The following is a 17,481-nucleotide window of genomic DNA, read 5'->3' as shown; positions in this document are numbered from 1 at the left end:
CTCAACAAATGTCTCACTTAACAACATAAATGTTGGGCTCAATTGCAGTTGTTAAGTCGAGGACTACTGGTATTTCTCAAGCTTGGAAACTTTTCAGATGTGTGTGGACTTCAACTTCCAGAATTCCCCAGCCAGTATTCCCATACAGTCATTGTAAGAGCCGTCCACCATTGCCAGACCCCCAGGCAAGGTGCAGAACTATGTCTTCGAGGCCTTCCTAAAGGCTGGGAGGGTGAGGACCAATTTAGGTTTCAGGAGTTTGGGAGAAACAATGTTCCACAAGGTAGGAGCAGTGGAGACAAGATAGCAGTGTTTCAATATTTGAGGGGCTGCTACAGAGAAGAAGGGGTCAAGCTATTTTCCAAAGCATCTGAAGGCCAGACAAGGAATAATGGATGGAAACTGATCAAGGAGAGATTCAACCTGGAAATGAGGAGAAATTTTCTGACAGTGAGAACAATCAACCGATGGAACAGAAGTTGCCTTCGGAAGTTGTGGGAGCTTCATCACTTGAGACTTTCAAGAAGAGATTGGACTGCCATTTGTCAGAGATGGTGTAGGGTCTCCTGCTTGGGCGGGGGGTTGGACTAGATGACCCACAAGGTCCCTTCCAACTCTGCTAATCTGTAAGTGCCACAGCAGAAAAGGCTCTCTTTTAGGGTCTCACCGGATGACACTCTTTCATAGACCCATAATATGGCTCTCCTACTGGTCACTAACAAAGTAGTCCTCAGCTTATGACCTTTCATGTAATGACAGTTACAATGGCCTTGGAAAAAGTGAATTACGATAGCCTATTGCTGCCTCTGCGCACTCCATTTTTGGCCTCCGCATCCCATTTTCAGCCTCTGCACGCCCCATTTTCCACCCGTTCTGGGTGGCGGGTATCGGAATAGGCAGAAAATGGGGCGCGCAGAGGCTGAAAATGGGATGTGGAGGCCAAAAATGGGGCGTGTGGAGGTGGCAGTGGCGATCCTTGCAGCCTGAAACAGCTGATCCTTGGGAGGCCAATCCAACCGACAACCAGCTGCTTGTGCTAATCAGGCTGTGCTGAAGCTGAAACAGGCTGTTTGGTGCAAGGAGGCAAATTGCTGGGAGGCAGAGGCCAAAGGGTGGGGGCAGGTGGGTGGGTGGGTCTACATTTGGTGTATAAGACACACCCAAATTTTCATCCTCTTTTGGGGGGGGGGGGAAGTGTGTCTTATACTCCAAAAAATACGGTAAATCCTGGGCATTTTCCAGCCCAGGATCCTGCTTGAAGGAACTTACCCACAAGTCCTTTCAGGGGGCTGACACTCCTCATGAGAGACTTCAGTGCTTCATGGACCCCTTTATCGCGCAGCACTATTTTCTGAAACATGATGAGGAAATTCTAGAGAGAAAAGAAAAGAGACGCGTTGGGATATTCTGCAGAAAAGTCCACTGAGGTTGCACATACTGTGTTTCGTATGGCATGAATAATCTAGAATGGAACCCAGGATCTTGCTTGCAGCTGTGTTTTTTCAACTTTGACAACATTAAAATGTACGGACCTCCAAAGAAATGCGGGCTGGGGAATTTTGGGAGTTGAGGTCCACACATCTTAAAGCTGTCAAAGTTGAGAAAGACTTGATTTGTGAACTGGAGCAGAGCTAGGGCCTGGTTACCTGCAACTCTTTGACAATCATGAAGCAGAGAAGACGGTCTAACCCGTTAAGACCAAAGGTACCCAAAGTGTTCTGGATCTCGGCCAACAAGCGACTATTGGAGACTTCCTGGTGAGTTTTCATATCATACCAGGTGTTAAGTTGGTCAATATAGCAGGCAGACCTGATGGGAAACAGGTAAAAAGGTAAGAAGCCGCCACTGAAGGATCTTATCTGTGACCAGGTTGGCAAGGGTGAACAATCTTTAAGCAATCAGATATCGAAAAAAGTTGGACAGACAAGAAATAAGAAGATCTGCAATAGTACAACGTAGACTCATTAAATTAAATGGCTTAGGCCCAGGAGAATAGATATATATATATATATATATATATATATATACACACACACACACACCCTTCTCCGGAGACTCAGGGCGGCTTACAATGTGCTAAGCAATAGCCTTCATCCTTTTTGTATATTTATACAAAGTCAGCTTATTGCCCCCACAACTAGGTCCTCAATTTACCTACCTTAGAAAGGATGGAAGGCTGAGTCAACCTTGAGCCTGGCGAGATTCGAACCTGCAGTAATTGCAGCCAGCTGGTCTTAATAACAGGATGCTTTAAACCACTGTACTACCAAGGCTCCAGCAACAGCTTCCCATCGCCCGGTGCGTTCTCACAGGGAGGGCCTACTCAGGGTGCCGTCGGCTAGACAATGTCGGCTGGTGGCCCCCAGAGGTAGAGCTTTCTCTGTGGGTGCGCCCACCCTTTGGAATCAACTCCCCCTGGGGCTCCGGTTGGCCCCTGACCTTCGCACCTTCCGCCGCGAACTAAAGACATGGCTGTTTAAATCGCCCAGCCTGGACTGATGGGGTTTGATTATTTTAATGAGTTTTAACATACGTTTAATTTGTATTTTAATATGTTTTTATCTGGTTTGATTTTAATTGTTGTGAGCCGCCCTGAGTCCTATGGAGGTAGGGCGGCATACACATCAAATTAAATCAATAAATTATGCAATTTTTCATACCGAGGATCAGTCTGTCAGCTGATCAGCTAAAACTTGTGCCAGGTTGGAATGAGATAATAGTTTTGAGTTTTTGACTAATTCAGGAAGAAGGGGGAAAGGGAGGGGAGAGGGAGGAGGAGAAAGGAGGAGGAGGAAGGGGGAGGGAAAGAAAAAGGAGGAAAAAAATTGGAATGGGGAGGAAGAGAAAAGGAGAGGCAAGAAGAGCAAGGAGATGGGAAAGGAAAGGAGGAGGAGGAGGAAGGAAAGGAAAAGGAAAGAAGGAGGAGGGAAGAAAGAGAGGGAGAAGGAAAGGAAGACTCTGTAAGAGATTAAGGGGTAGGAGCTTTATGAAACTTTTGTCCGTTTTAACCCAGTCCTGCTGGTCATACAGTATATGAAGATGTCAGGAAAAAGCCCATTTTCTATATGCAATATGCAAATTATGCAGCCCGCTTACTTTGGGTCAGTGATTCTCAGAATTTCTCTGCAGAGGCGACCGATAAAAGTAACAGATTCATCTGTAGGCACAAATTTGGGTATTGGAATATGGGTGGATTGGTAGATGCTTTGCCAGTCTTGAATCTGAAAAGACACGCACAGTGAAGTCATGCTCAGCTATATTCTGATTATACACCTAATTGTGTGTTTCCAAACCCATCAGGCTGTTTTTCAAAGACCACGGTATCCTCGTGTTATCTATCGGTGTGTTGGGTTTCAGGGCTCTTGACAGCTGCTCTCAGTCTGTCCACATCATCTACAGATAGTCGACTTATGGCTGGTCACCCAGTCAACAGTAACTGAATTTTTGACAGACATCCCCCACCCCTGCTCAAGGCACTTACAACCTGGTTCCGAAGTTCCGCTCTCCCCCCCTTTAAAGTGAATAATGTGAATAATATAATAATGTGAATGGTATAGGGTCAGCTATATGAACACCGGAGGACCCTCTTTATTCACATTATTATAAAGAAAGAAATGTGCTTGTTCAGAGATTACACTGTCAGCTAAATTCCATTCTTGGCAACATATCTTCTGAGGGGCCTATCTGTCAAGGATGCAGAGACATCCATATGAAACAAAAGTTAATTATTATCAAAGGAAGCCATAAATCTACGCATCAGTGGATACAGAACTAAGGAGGATGTTTAGGTAAAATTATCTCATGTACTATAAATTAATGTAGGAATTTGGTAATTAAAAAGTGTCAATTATCATGTAACAAATGTATGTTAACCATATATGGAAAACTGCTGTGCTAGCAAAATCCTTTGTCTTGGAAAGGTATAAAAACAGTTGTATCAGAACTCTTCCTTTGTTCAGAATTGCAGATTCAAATCTGGTTCTGAAACTACGCAATAAACTGACTCTGGCTGACCCAGGAATGTTGTTCAGTCTTCTCTTTCTACAACACCTTGGCCATATTGTCAGAGTTTGTTACAGCAATCAAATCCAGAAAGCACACACAAGTAACTGATTCAGCAGGATTCATGAACTTCTCTTTGCATATATAATAGAACACATGAAATAAACATACAATACCAATGGCAGATTCTCCAACGTGGTAGTAGCAAACACAGGCAGAGGAGAGAACAATTTCAGTTTCAATGCTGCAGACAGACTAGTTTCAGTTTCAGAGCTGAGCAGAGCTAAGCCACGCCCAGGCTCCAAACTGTTTCAGTCACCAATCAGCTCCCATTGGCTGACGTAGTTGCTATGCCTATACATTGGCTGACCTTGTTACTAAGCCCTATTTCAGTTCGTGAATATTCTGACACATATGACTACTGTCTGACGCATTTGCCAGAAATCTGCATTTAGGCAACAATCAGGCTCAGCGAGCATCAAGGACACTGTAGTGCAGCCCTGAGCTACAAATATATATTTTTTTCTATTGGCCTCCATACAGTCTACAGCTTTTTAATTAAGGGGGTTTAATACCTTTGTCCTTAAGAAGTTGTTGCATTCCTGCTCCACGTTGTAATTAATAATTCGGGATACTTCCTCCTGCCAAATCTTTAATCCACAGATGTTGACATAGTCCTGGATGTACTCAAAGGAACGGTGGAACCCATCCATTGTGGCTGCCATATCTCTCAGCCTGGGCATGAGCTCGCTGGGCTGTGGAAATAGGGAAGATTAAAAGAGCCATCAGAAGGATATTCACCATCTTTGCTTTCTTAAATTTGTTCTTTCTCCATTCAGGGATAACTACAGAACGGCAGGTTTAGGAAACTCATGATAGGAGATGCTAAGGAAGGACTGTGAGTTTGGACTGCACAGTTGCAGCTGCCATTTTGATTACTTTAATCTCTTTGTGCACATCCCAGTACAGATAGTCCTCAACTTACAGCCATTCATTTAGCGACTTACAACAGGTCGTCACACTTATGACTGTTGCAGCATCCCCACAATCTTGTGATCAGAATTTGGGCACTTGGAAACTGGCATTTATTTAACCATGGTTTCAATGTCCCAGGGTCATGTGATTGCCATTTGTAACCTTCCCAGCTGGCTTCCGGCAAACAAAGTCAACGGCAGTGATCTGCTCAACAACCATGGCAAAATAGGTTGTAAAATCAAGCATGACTTACTTAACAACCTCCATGCTTAGGAATGGAAATTCAGTCCCAACCGTGGTTGTAAATTGAGGACTACTTGTAGATGCTGCTATTCCAAAATTTCCTCCTCCAGATCTCTTTCCTGAAACCTTCTCCTTTCCTTCCAAGGAGAAAGTATTTCACCATTACAAGGTGGAGATAAGGAAAGGCTGCTCTGGTTCCAAGTATTTTTAAATTGTATTCGCAAGCTGGAACATCCCTGCCTCACCACCTTTTAAAAGAATTGCCCATAAATCCAAAATAAAATTTGAGGTTGTGTGATGTGTGAAACCTCTTTCGTGAATCTCTCTTTCACACATTCCTTGTGTGTGACCAATCACACGTGGCCAATAAAGAATTCCAATGAACCTGTAGGAAGATGACTTGAAACATTTACCGTATTTTTCAGACTATAAGACGCACCAAGATTTCGAAGAGGAAAACATAAAAAAAAAGAAATAGTTTTTGGTCTGGTTTTTTTTCCTCCCCAGCCCCCAGGAGTACTCTGCAGATCTCCCAAACCCTCTGTGCGTCCCGTTTTCATGAAAAACGGGCCCATTTTGGCCTCCTGAACCCCCCCACACATCCTGTTTTTGCCCTCCCCAGTCCCCAGGACCACTCTGCAGGCCTCCTAAACCCTCTGCGCATCCCGTTTTTCGCAAAAACGGGATGCGTGGGGAGGGGTTTCAGGAGGCAAAAAATGGCCGTATTCGGTGTATAAGACACACCAACATTTCCACCTTCTTTTAGGGGGGAAAATAGTACATTTTATAGTCTGAAAAATACGGTAATTTCTAAAAGGGGAACAAAGAAGTATGAGAATTTTACTGTAACTGTTGGTGAGATAACAAAAGAGCTAGGCTAAATTGGAATTAGATCATCTTGTACCTTTGCTCTAGGATTGAAGGTGAGCCCTCGGTGTAGGGCAAAAGCCACACGTTTGACCAGCTCCTTTCTAATTCCATCTTCAAGCAACTGCTTTGGATCAACCTAGAAAACCCATAGAAGACAGAAATCATAATGTGCCTTTCTATTTGTTGGATAAGTCTTTCCTACTCTTTATTATAGAACAGAGTTGGAAGGGACCTTGGAGGTTTTCTAGTCCAACCCCGTGCTTAGGCAGGAAACCCTACACCACTTCAGACAAATGGTTATCCAACATCTTCTTAAAAATTTCCAGCGTTGGAGCATTCACAACTTCTCAGGCAGGTTGTTCCACTTATTATTTATTTATTTTATTTATTTATTGGTTGATTTATATGCCGCCCTTTTCCGGAGACTCAGAATTGTTCTAATTGTCAGGAAATTTCTCCTTATTTCTAAATTGCTTCTCTCCTTGATTAGTTTCCACCCATTGCTTCTTGTTCTGCCCTCAGGTGCTTTGGAGAATAGTTTGACTCCCTCTTCTTTGTGGCAGCCCTGAGAATTATGCTATGCCTGAACTAAGAGTTTTATCTTGAGGAAGATAAGATCATCTCCAAGGGAGGAAACCTTTGCAGAACAGCTACGTCCTCAATATTCTGATAGTAGATGCCTCTCGAGATTGTTTTTCATGTTGATCATGGAAGACTTATGAAGGCCTCTTTGAAGATCATGTGGTAGCTATAATTGCAGGGACTAATCCAGGCAATCACCGGGAGTCAATACTGATTTGAAGAAACATAAGGTAAGGTAAAGGTAAAGGTTCCCCTCGCACATACGTGTTAGTCGTTCCTGATTCTAGGGGGGCGGTGCTCATCTCTGTTTCAAAGCCCAAGAGCCAGCGCTGTCCGAAGACGTCTCCATGGTCATGTGGCTGGCATGATTAAACGCCAAAGGCACACGGAACGCTGTTACCTTCCCACCAAAGGTGGTCCCTATTTTTCTACTTGCATTTTTTACATGCTTTTGAACTGCTAGGTTGGCAGAAGCTGGGACAAATAACGGGAGCTCACTCCGTTACACGGCACTAGGGATTCGAACTGCTGACCTTTCGATCGACAAGCTCAGCGTCTTAGCCCTTGAGCCATCACGTCCCTTTTTGAAGAAACATACATGCACACAAATATCCCTTGAAAAATGACCTTCAAAACTGCTATTCCTTCAGGCGATGCTACTGTGTCATTTTCACAGGGCCCTCACCTATCCCCAAATTCATGAAACTTAATTTGAGCAACCGACAAGATTTTCTCATCCACCCGCAATGGAAAACGTTACCTTGATGATGCCAACCAATGTTGTTTTCATCATCAGGATGCCTTCTGTGAAAATGGAGATGGCGTGTGTAAGCTTAGCAACCTTTGAGAAAGAGAGGAGAGGTTGGTCATTAGAAGGAACCTCCAGAGCATTGGGCAGGTGAAAAGAACATCATTGATAAGGAAGCTGTTTTCTTTTTTCACCACATGGGCTTTTTTTTCCTTATCCCAAAGGCACTTTTTCAAGAGGCAACTGGACTTTCTGGTTCTTCTTTGAAGACGTTTCACTTCTCATCCAAGAAGTTTCTTCAGCTCTTCTTCAGAGGTGAAGAAGCATCTTGGATGAGAAGTGAAACGTCTTCAAAGGAAAAAAAAAAGAAAAAGAAAGTCCAGTTGCCTTTTGAAAAAGCACTTTGGGGACAACTATGACCCAGATGACTAAGAATCTCCATAGACATTTTTTCTCCTTAGTTTCCTGTTTTAAATAACATGCCCAACTGTCACTTCCTTATGACAAGAGGGATGGAAACAAGCTTTCAATTTTCCTGATAAATATACATTCTTTATTACAGATCATCCAGGTCATGGTTGTCCCAAAGGTGCTTTTTTTCAAAAGACAGCTGAACTTTTTTTTTTCTTTGAAAACATTTTGCTTCTCATCCAAGAAGCTTCTTCAGTTCATTTTAAAAAAAAATAAATAAAGAAAGACATCAAGAAAATCCAGTTGCTTTTTGGAAAAAAGCATCCATGATCTGGATGATTCGAGAATCTCTATAAATGATGACTTACTACTTAACACTATTCTACCAGCATTTATAATTAACAAACCAGATCAGCTTCTTCCATTTTATTTGGAATATAGAAGGATATGTGGGTGAAGGTTTATATTGTGTGTGTGTGTGTGGGGGGGTGTCAAATATATTTATTTACAGCTTCAGCTTAACCAAGAGACTTTGAAAGGAGGAAGTCCCAGATCTCCACCTTTCCTGGAAAGGTTCCCTGCCTCTAAAAGCTGGTTACTGGATACAAAACTTAGATCAATGATCTCGATTCTGAATATGAGAGTTTATTCATGCACATAGCTCTCATAAAAGTGTCAGTCCTCATTCTCTCATTCTTTGATCTGCAGGAAAACTTTCATTTGCACCTATAAAATGCCATCTGGTCTGGATAGTACAATAAACTGAATTATTGAATTCTGGATGGTTTAATGAGATCTTAGGAAAAACAACGGGAATTGGCTATGTCCATCAAATCCTATCACTTGAAGGCATCTAGCTGGCTTTGGTGACAAACAAACCTGAGCATGAGTCTGTAAAATTCATACAAATTCCAAAAGTGCACCTAATCTCTCTAACCCTGTGAACTTTGATGCACCTCGTAGCGTGGTCCAAGTTGAGCATAATCTCGCAGCTTGTCTTTGTCCAAGCGAGTTGGCACCTCAATGATGTCGTGAGTCTGCAGTTTTATAATCTTCAGAAGGGAAGTGAACATGCTTTCCGGAATGATCTGTAAAACCTTTTCTCCAAAAACAACATAAAACAAATGCAAAATTATGGCTTAATGAAACAGTAGTTCCTTTAAGGGGTGTGACGCCCCTCTAATTTTTAGCATGACAGTGAAGCATCTCACTGAAGCATCGCATGAAGAGAGATCTGAATTAGCAAAAGTTATCTTTTGTTACCTGCCAGTAAAGCCTTTTTCATCTTTTATTGGGGGGGAAGGAGGAGTCATAAATTGTTCAGTGCCATTGTAATTTAAGACAGTTGCTGAACAAATGGTCATTAAGCGAGGACTACTTGTACACCAAACTGGCTTTCTAGCAGCCACATAGATAAATGTGATCTATCCCAACAGGATATAATAAACTGTTTCAGTCAATATTATTTAGAATTTGGTGTATGTGTTTACTACCTTCCCTTTCTTTTTTATATTTCCCTTCTCCAGTAAAATTATATTATTTTTATCTAGAGATGTACCTTTACTGATTTAAATAGAGAACATTCTCATTATAAAAGTTCCCAGGTTGAATGCTGAGTGATTACACAACTACTCTTTACATTCTTAGGTTGTTGTTCAGTTTTTTTATTGCTGGATTTGGGCAGGAAGATCCAAATCAACTTCGTTTCTGGCTTCTGGGACTGGGATAAAGGAGACTATCCTTGGTTGAAAGGTCTAGAAAGTCTCTGGCTACAAAGGCCAGGAGGTTCAGCTTGAAGTGTGATAGCCTGCTGCAAGCATTTTCTCAACTTCAGCCATTTTTACGATGTGTGGATTTCAATTTCCAGAATTCCACAGTCAGAATGGGAAACTCTGGAAGACCACAAATCCTATCTATAACTAGGGAGAAATTTCCTGACAGTGAGAACAGATAATCAGTGGAACTCCTTGTCTCCATCACTGGAGGTTTTTAAGAAGAGATTGGACAGCCATTTATCCAGAATAGTATAGGAGCAGGGTGCTGGCTCGAAGACCTCCAAGGTCCCTTCTAACTCTGTTATTCTGTATTCTGGCTGAGAAACAATGGTCTACTGTAAAGTTCTTCCAGAGGGGAACTCTTGAAAAATGGCTTTCTGTTCTGACTTAGACTTCCTTAGAAATTAAACAGCACAAACTTAGTCCCGGCAAACCTCTTTAATTCATAGGGCTGTAAATTACTTTCATTTACAGTCCACAAGGCTTGATAAACAGTCTTTCAGAGGAAGGTTATCAACACCCACCTATCTCACGTGGAACGCTGCCAAAGAGCTAATTTCCAGATGCAGGGCAAGGCCAAACTTGGCACAGAGTCACAAACAGAATTTTCAAATCTTGAATCGGCCAGATGAACTAATTGCTTCCTGCAAAAGCTCACGTCCCGTTTGCTCTTCCTTTTATGTCTTATGGGAGGGGCCAATCATCTCTAAGCCTTACTCCCAAGTCGAGCCTGTTTCTTAATTGTTCCTGTCTCCTGGCAGCTCTGTGCATGCGCATACTGAGAACAGGCTCACACTGTTCTTCTGCCTCGCTGATGTCAGACTCCGGAGACTCTGGAGGCAGCAAAGAACTACCAGATGGCCTTGGCCCCCTCTTTGCCTCCGATGCAGAGCCCTCATCTGAGCCTTCCTCAGACTCCAGGACTGGCCCATGTTCCTCCCCAACCTCCTCACTGTTCAACTCTGCTGGCTGCTGGCAGGCCACAACACTTTCCCAGTTTGTAACAGGGGAGAAAATATCCCCCCAAAGTGATCCTGCTCACCTTTCTCACATAGGACACCAGTTCTCCAGAATAGTACTGTGATACACTGAGAAGATCAGGACTGTTTGCTTGATTGATGCGAAGAAGGGGCATGTCAAGAGCTGAAGCCAGCTGGAAGTAAGTGACACAGAGATGTCAGCAAGGTTCCCAGATATACTTTACCTTATAATATGTTTTTTCTTGCTAGTGGCTTAGTGCAATGAATGAATCTAGGCCTTATAAATCATGGTTTGTGACTTAGTCTACTAACTATATGAACTCAGCCAGTTGAAGCTTATTTAACAAAATGTGGCTAAGCAAGCTTTGTCTTTGGTAAACTGAGCCTCACACTTCCACGCATGAGAGTGAAAATAATGATTATGTAAGTGGAAAGTGGACCCGGTGGCTCAGTGACTAAGACGCTGAGCTTGTCGATTGAAAGGTCGGCAGTTCAGCAGTTCGAATCCCTAGTGCTGTGTAACGGGGTGAGCTCCAGTTACTTGTCACAGCTTCTGCCAACCTAGCAATTCGAAAGCACATAAAAAATGCAAGTAGGAAAATAGGGACCCCCTTTGGTGGGAAGGTAACAGCGTTCCGTGCACCTTCAGCGTTTAGTCATGCCGGCCACATGACCATGGAGTCGTCTTCGGACAGCGCTGGCTCTTCGGCTTTGTAATGGAGATGAGCACTGCCCCCTAGAGTTGGGAACAACTAGCACATATGTGCGAGGGGAACCTTTACCTTTTAAGTGGAAAGTATCTTGAATCAAATAGACCCTTAGTTATTTTTCAAAGCCTAATTCCATTCTGGAAATACGCACCAATAAAATGGATCAGTTCTTTATGGTCTTGGAAATCCAATTTGTAAACTTGAGACAAAGGATTTGAAGAGGGAGAAAAATGAGTCCTCCCCCCCCTCCAAAAGATATAAAGGCTTCCCAACCTGACCTCCCAAAAGCTGGAGTTGTTATACTGTTATACTAACCAACTCACCTTTAAAAAGGTGGCCCGGAGTTTGGTTACCATAGATGGGCTGACTCTTATACTTTCCTGCATGATAGAGGTGAAACTGGAAAGGGAAGGCAGGAGGGGAGAAGAAATAAAGTCATGATCAGTGAAACCAATATTCCAGGACACAGGTGTGAGAAAATATTTTTGTGGCCCTCTGACAATTGCCAAAAATGAGCGGTGTGGTTTTCTGCTATGCTTAGAAAGATGCACACAAAAATTAGTTTAGTAAGGACTAAAACAGACATAACATGGTTAAGATTTAAATGGCAACTGGTTCATATTTATGACGGTTGCAGTGTCCCGGAGTCCCGGGATCACTTTTTGCGACCTTCTGACAAGCAAAGTGGATGGGGAAACCAGATTCACTTAACAATTGTGTTAATAATGTAACTGCTGCGATGATTCACTTAACAATGGTGGCAAGGAAGGTCATAAAATTGGACATAACTCACGTCACAAATGTCTCACTTTGCAACATAAATTTTGGGCACAACTGTGGTCGTACGTCGAGGACTAGCTGTAATCAGTACCAGTAAGAATAATTCCGAATGCCTCTGTATTGTCATACCTGTCGATGAGCTGCCAAGCGTAGGAAAGGTCCCCTACGATCTGCATGGTGATTAAAACCTCTTCTTTAATGTTGATGGTTCGGATCATTTGATGGAGGAACTTACGAGAGTCTGCGAGAAACTGGCAAACGTGAAGGTTGGACTCCAGCTGGTGAAATTCCTGGACCTGCATGAAGCATTTGAATGCAACTCATTCCCTGGGGAGGTTTTCAATCGTATTATTCCACCAAGCAAATATTTGTAGACAAGGAACTCCCTCCTTACCTCTTCCAAAGCTTGAATCAACTGCACTGTTTTCCTGCCTGCTGCAGTGGAGTCGTTATAATTCAGAGACATGATCTGCTTGGAGATTTCTCTAAACCAAGCTTGCAGATTTTCTGTTCAGGCAGGAAAAGGAATAAAAGGGGTCAACTTGTGGTGGCAGGTGTGACTGTCAATGCCCCTGAAACTCCCCTAAACTCTCAGTTTACAAATGTTGCGTTTCCAAATATTGACTAAAAAAAGCAAAAATAGAATTAGAGGATTGTTTTCTTTCATTTGCAAACATACTAATTGTCATGCCCCCGTTGGAGTCTGAAGACGGACAGTTGACAGAAAGTGGGAGAGTGGCTCTGTTGGCTGTGGAGGAAATTGGGGAAGGGCAAAGTCAGGCTGGGCAGAGCAGAGGTAGAACAAGGGAGAGGGGGTTCAGATGAAGACCAAGGCCCACCCCCTCCTCATCCTAGGGCATGCAGGGAAGAACACAGAAGAGAGCAACGTGGGTTGCGTGGTTTACGAGGAAGGGCCCCGATTCCCATCACAAGGGATACCTGGGGATGGAGTTTAAAGGAGAGGCTGAATCCATCTAGTGTTGAGACTGGGGCCTGCATTCCTGGCATTCCTCCTGACTGTTTGAGTTATAGTAGTGCTTCTGTGTGCTTATCTTGTCTTGCTGGAATTATTGCTGTGAAGCTTTTGGGACTCATTAAGTTGCTCTGCTGGAGTGACTTATCTGCAGTCATTCTGCTTACAGCATTTGGACTGGAGTATCTGCGGACAGAAGCTGCTGCAGGTTTGTGGGAGAGCTTTTCTCCAGACCAGAGAGTAAACGGGACGTTGGGGGCAAAGTTGGTGCCAATAAAGGGACTAATGCCGGTTCTCTGGCTGTGTTGCCTTCGTGCCACACCCCGGTTCATCACACTAACCTTTATGCGCCACGGCAATGCAAGACTTAGAAGCCTGATTTGTGGGGGGAAAATACAGAGGCAGGATTCTTGCCATTTTTTTTAGCTTCGAGAAAGAAGATGTATTTCTGCTTACTCCATAAAAACATGGAAATATGTGACCATCTCACTGCCAGAAATGCTTAATTTATTAAATATGCACCTGCCACGAAAGGATTCAACTTGCAATATTTCAGCAGATGTTTCTAGAGGACATAGGTCTGAATAGCAAGCGTCACATCTATCAAATAAATACTGAACACAATTCATCGTTGCTCTTTATTAATTCACTGAAAAAATTTAACCCTCCATTTTTCTCCTCTTAAAAAGAGCCAACAGCATGAAGACAATGGCCACGTCTGCTAAAAACTAAAAGCAACCACTCACACAAGATAAAATCAGAATGCCTGAATAAATAAATGCAGTGAATTTCTGTTTCAGCCTACCGTTTTTCTCCACTCTGGTTAATGGTTTCACTCCTGAAAAGACATCCGCCAGTTCGGCCATTCTTTCGGATCCTTCTGTTTTATAGCTCTCCCACTTTGTTTGTTTTTCTGACAACATTTGTTTGAACATCTAGTGGAAAGAGAGACGTTTCTCAGATTTATTTATTAAACTTATATGCCACCCATCTTATTACCCAAAGCTCCTCTGGGAAGCTTAGATTAAAAGACAAGTGGCCAAAACACAAAGTTGTTAATGACGCACTTAAGGATGTCAGTGAATCGCTGCAAGTCCTATTGAAATCACTGACCCAAAAAATCAGCTTGCAGAGCTGGGTCTATGACTCAAAATATCTGATTAGGAAGAAGAGGTATATGTCAGAATGTTGATCAAATAAACTTAAAAGCACTCTATTTGACTCGCCATACGTTAAAATATGTTTGATAAATACATATATTTTGTTAATTTTGTTTTTTAACTATGCTTTTACAGGTAGACCACATCTAACACCGGAACGTCGGTTGCTAAGTGTGGGGGTTGTTAAGTGAGTCATGACTGATTTTGCAACCTTATTTTGCCACACCTGTTAGGTGAATTACCCTGGTTGTTAAATGAATCTTATGATCATTAAGTGACTCCAGCTTCCTCCATTCACTTTGCTTGTGGGATGCCAGCTGCAAGAGTCACAAATGGAGATCGCATGATCCCAGGATGCTGAAACAATCATAACATATGCAGGTTGCTAAGCACCCATATTTTGGTCATGTGACCATGGGGACATTACAACAGTTGTTGGTGCAAGAACCGGTCATAAGGCACTGTAGTAACTTCGAACAGTCGCTAAACGGATGGTTGCAGGGTGGGGGCTACCTCTGCATGATTTTATTGTTTTATTTGTAAAAGGCCCGAAGTCATGCAAATATAATGGGTGCTACAGAAATTTGATAAATAAACACATAAAGATAAGAAATCATCAATAATACATTTTTCAAAGATTCTGCAAGAAAATAAGAAAGGATCAGGCCATCTTAAAAAAAAACCCAAACATTTATTTTATGAAATTCTCCTTCAAGGATTTTAAAGAGAAAAAAAAGAACTCATGAGGCTGTTTTTCTGGGTTCTTGCAGTGATACATCTATGACCCAAGAGAACAATTGCCCCGACACCCTAAATAAATAGCCAAATTGCATAAAATCTGAATTTTCAAGTGCTATCATTTTGGAACGACCCATAGCTTCGTATGTACTGTGCCACACTCCCTTCCACCTCAGAAATGAGCCCCCAGATTTATTAATTTTTTTTACCTCTTTCAAAATGAATTCAAACTGGGCTGTATCCAGGAGGAGCTGGAAAAGAATCTTGGGATTGAATCTGGAGTCAGTGAGAACTTGGTCTTTTATCTGGCGGAGGCGCTTGTTATTTGGATCATAAGCTGGGGAGGGAAGGAAAAAGAGGGTGTGCTTTTTTTTTTTTCAAGGGTAGCAAATTATTTGAAATCATTATTAAAAGTGAACTTGTCCCAAAGGACAAGCTTTTTTCAAGAGGCAACTGGACTTTCTGGTTTTTTTTTTTAAAGACATTTCGCTTCTCATCCAAGAAGCTTCTTCAGCTCGGACTGGATGGTGGGAAACCCCACCCCATTTCCCACCATCCAGTCAGAGCTGAAGAAGCTTCTTGGGTGAGAAGCGAAACGTCTTCAAAGAAAAACTAGAAATTCCAGTTGCCTCTTGAAAAAGGGACAACCTGGATGATTGAGAATCTCCACAGACATATAAATGAACTTGTGTTAAGGTATTTAATAGCGGGAACAGTAAAGGGTATAATAGGCCAGAACACACAGTTGGGGTTGATTGGTTGGAGAGTGTGGCTCCGGCATAAGACAATCTCTGTTTCAAAGCCGAAGAGCCAGTTCTGTCTGAAGACGTCTCCGTGGTCATGTGGCCAGCATGACTAAACACCAAAGGCTCACGGAATGCTGTTACCTTCCCACCAAAGGTGGTCCCTATTTTTCTACTTGCATTTTTTATGTGCTTTCGAACTGCTAGGTTGGCAGAAGCTGGGACAAGTAACGGGAGCTCACCCTGTTACGTGGCACTAGGGATTCGAACCGCTGAACTGCCGACCTTTCGATCGACATCTCAGCATCTTAGCCACCGTGTCACCATGTCCCTTATGCTCTAAATATAGATGTTAAATATATTTATTTATATAAAACCACAAGTTTGACTGATTCCATTTGGACGCCAGCTGCCCAATTCCCCGACAACTTGAAACTGGCATCACATTTTTCTTTTCTTTTTAATTTTTAAAAAGTTTTTTATTTTAAACACATTAAAAACACATTAAAAATCAAACATATTGGAGTAGATGGTATGAATGGTTGAAACATAAGGAAATAAGTTAAATGAATGAAGAAAGAAAGGAGGGGGAAAATGTGTATGATCTTTTGTTAGCAAAGAAGAAATGATATAAAGTAGAAAATGAACGTCAAATAAATATATACTTAAATATTTGTAAATATTGATGTATAGAAAGAGCAGACTGCTGTGTATAGCTGAAAGAAAAGTGATATTTTTCTCCGGCATCACATTTTTCAGCAGGAGCAAGAGTTTCCATTCCCTTGAAACATTCCAAATGGGGTCTGAAGACCATGGCTTCCCTTGTTAGGTTTTTTAACATACATGGATCCTGAATATGGAGACTGCATATGAATTACAGATGGTCCTCCACTTACGGCCACAATTGGGCCCAGAACTGAGGGGAATTTGAAAAGGGTCTGTCTCTAACCAGGGCATGAAAATAAAAGGTGACTTGCCAAACAGTAAAATGCAAAACACATATAACAACATTATATAATATTTTACAACTTTCTGCATCGACAATTATCTTTGCTTTTAAATTCAATCAGCCTAATCATTCTCTTATTCTTGTATAACCATATTGAACATTCTTATAAACTAAATTGTTATATATACTTGCATCCTATTTATTAACATAGTCAATATTTTATCCTTACCAGTATTCAATACTCTTAGATTCCAATTGGTCAAATTTCGATTTACATTCTTATTTCTTGTTTTGATTTCTATTTTTTCTTTTTTTCCCATTTTTTGTCTTTTTCTATTATGTTTTTGGTTTTAAAAATGTAAAATATTCAATAAAAACTATTTTAAAATAAAAGAAAAGAAAAGGTGACTTGCAAACCTCTCTTTTCTAAATGGATTCTCCATCCTTGTTGTAAAACAAACCATCATCACCTCTTACCCAAGTCTGCAGTATGAAGCATCAGCCAACGGATGGCCACGTTGCAGTCCCTTAAGCAGTTCAGCAGTTTTGGGATGTTGTCCAGCACCATCTCTTCTCTTAAACAACCTTCTTTCAGAAATTGTTGCACTTGGGTGTGAACACGCTCAGTGACGGCAGCAGCTCGGCTGGCCTTCAAAGGCAGAAAACAAAGGATTAGCATTAACAGAGGAACAGCAAAGCCCTAGGGCTGAAATGGACATTTCAGAACTCATGGGCAAAGGCTCAACTACATCTCCCAGCATCCTTCATGCTTGGCTAAATTGTCTAACACACCTGGGGAATTGTAGTTTTCGATACCCAGAGTAACAAGTGCGTAACCTGGT

The 17,481-nt window shown here is 42.1% G+C and overlaps 1 protein-coding gene across 2 annotated transcripts in view; it reads right to left on the bottom strand.

Annotated features, from left to right (window-relative positions):
- The window catches only part of WASHC5 (WASH complex subunit 5), a 41,936-nt gene that overhangs the window by 13,453 nt on the left and 11,002 nt on the right, over nt 1-17,481 (bottom strand). For both annotated transcript variants that reach the window (XM_070940332.1, XM_070940334.1), the window contains 14 exons: nt 17,117-17,288; nt 15,157-15,284; nt 13,855-13,984; nt 12,471-12,583; nt 12,206-12,372; nt 11,620-11,695; nt 10,649-10,759; nt 8,788-8,928; nt 7,433-7,513; nt 6,125-6,226; nt 4,578-4,757; nt 3,097-3,221; nt 1,647-1,809; nt 1,270-1,372 (listed from right to left, as the gene is read on the bottom strand). In XM_070940332.1, coding sequence (XP_070796433.1) covers nt 1,270-1,372; nt 1,647-1,809; nt 3,097-3,221; nt 4,578-4,757; nt 6,125-6,226; nt 7,433-7,513; nt 8,788-8,928; nt 10,649-10,759; nt 11,620-11,695; nt 12,206-12,372; nt 12,471-12,583; nt 13,855-13,984; nt 15,157-15,284; nt 17,117-17,288 — 1,792 coding nt within the window. The remainder of the gene's footprint in view (nt 1-1,269; nt 1,373-1,646; nt 1,810-3,096; nt 3,222-4,577; nt 4,758-6,124; nt 6,227-7,432; nt 7,514-8,787; nt 8,929-10,648; nt 10,760-11,619; nt 11,696-12,205; nt 12,373-12,470; nt 12,584-13,854; nt 13,985-15,156; nt 15,285-17,116; nt 17,289-17,481) is intronic.

The sequence above is a fragment of the Pituophis catenifer genome, unplaced genomic scaffold, assembly GCF_029215685.1.
Source record: "Pituophis catenifer annectens isolate HBS135680 unplaced genomic scaffold, rPitCat1.0.hap2 SCAF_3, whole genome shotgun sequence".
NCBI classification, from domain to species: Eukaryota; Metazoa; Chordata; class Lepidosauria; order Squamata; family Colubridae; genus Pituophis; species Pituophis catenifer.
Note: the sequence above shows the minus strand (reverse complement) of the source record. Positions and strands in the feature narration are given on the sequence as shown.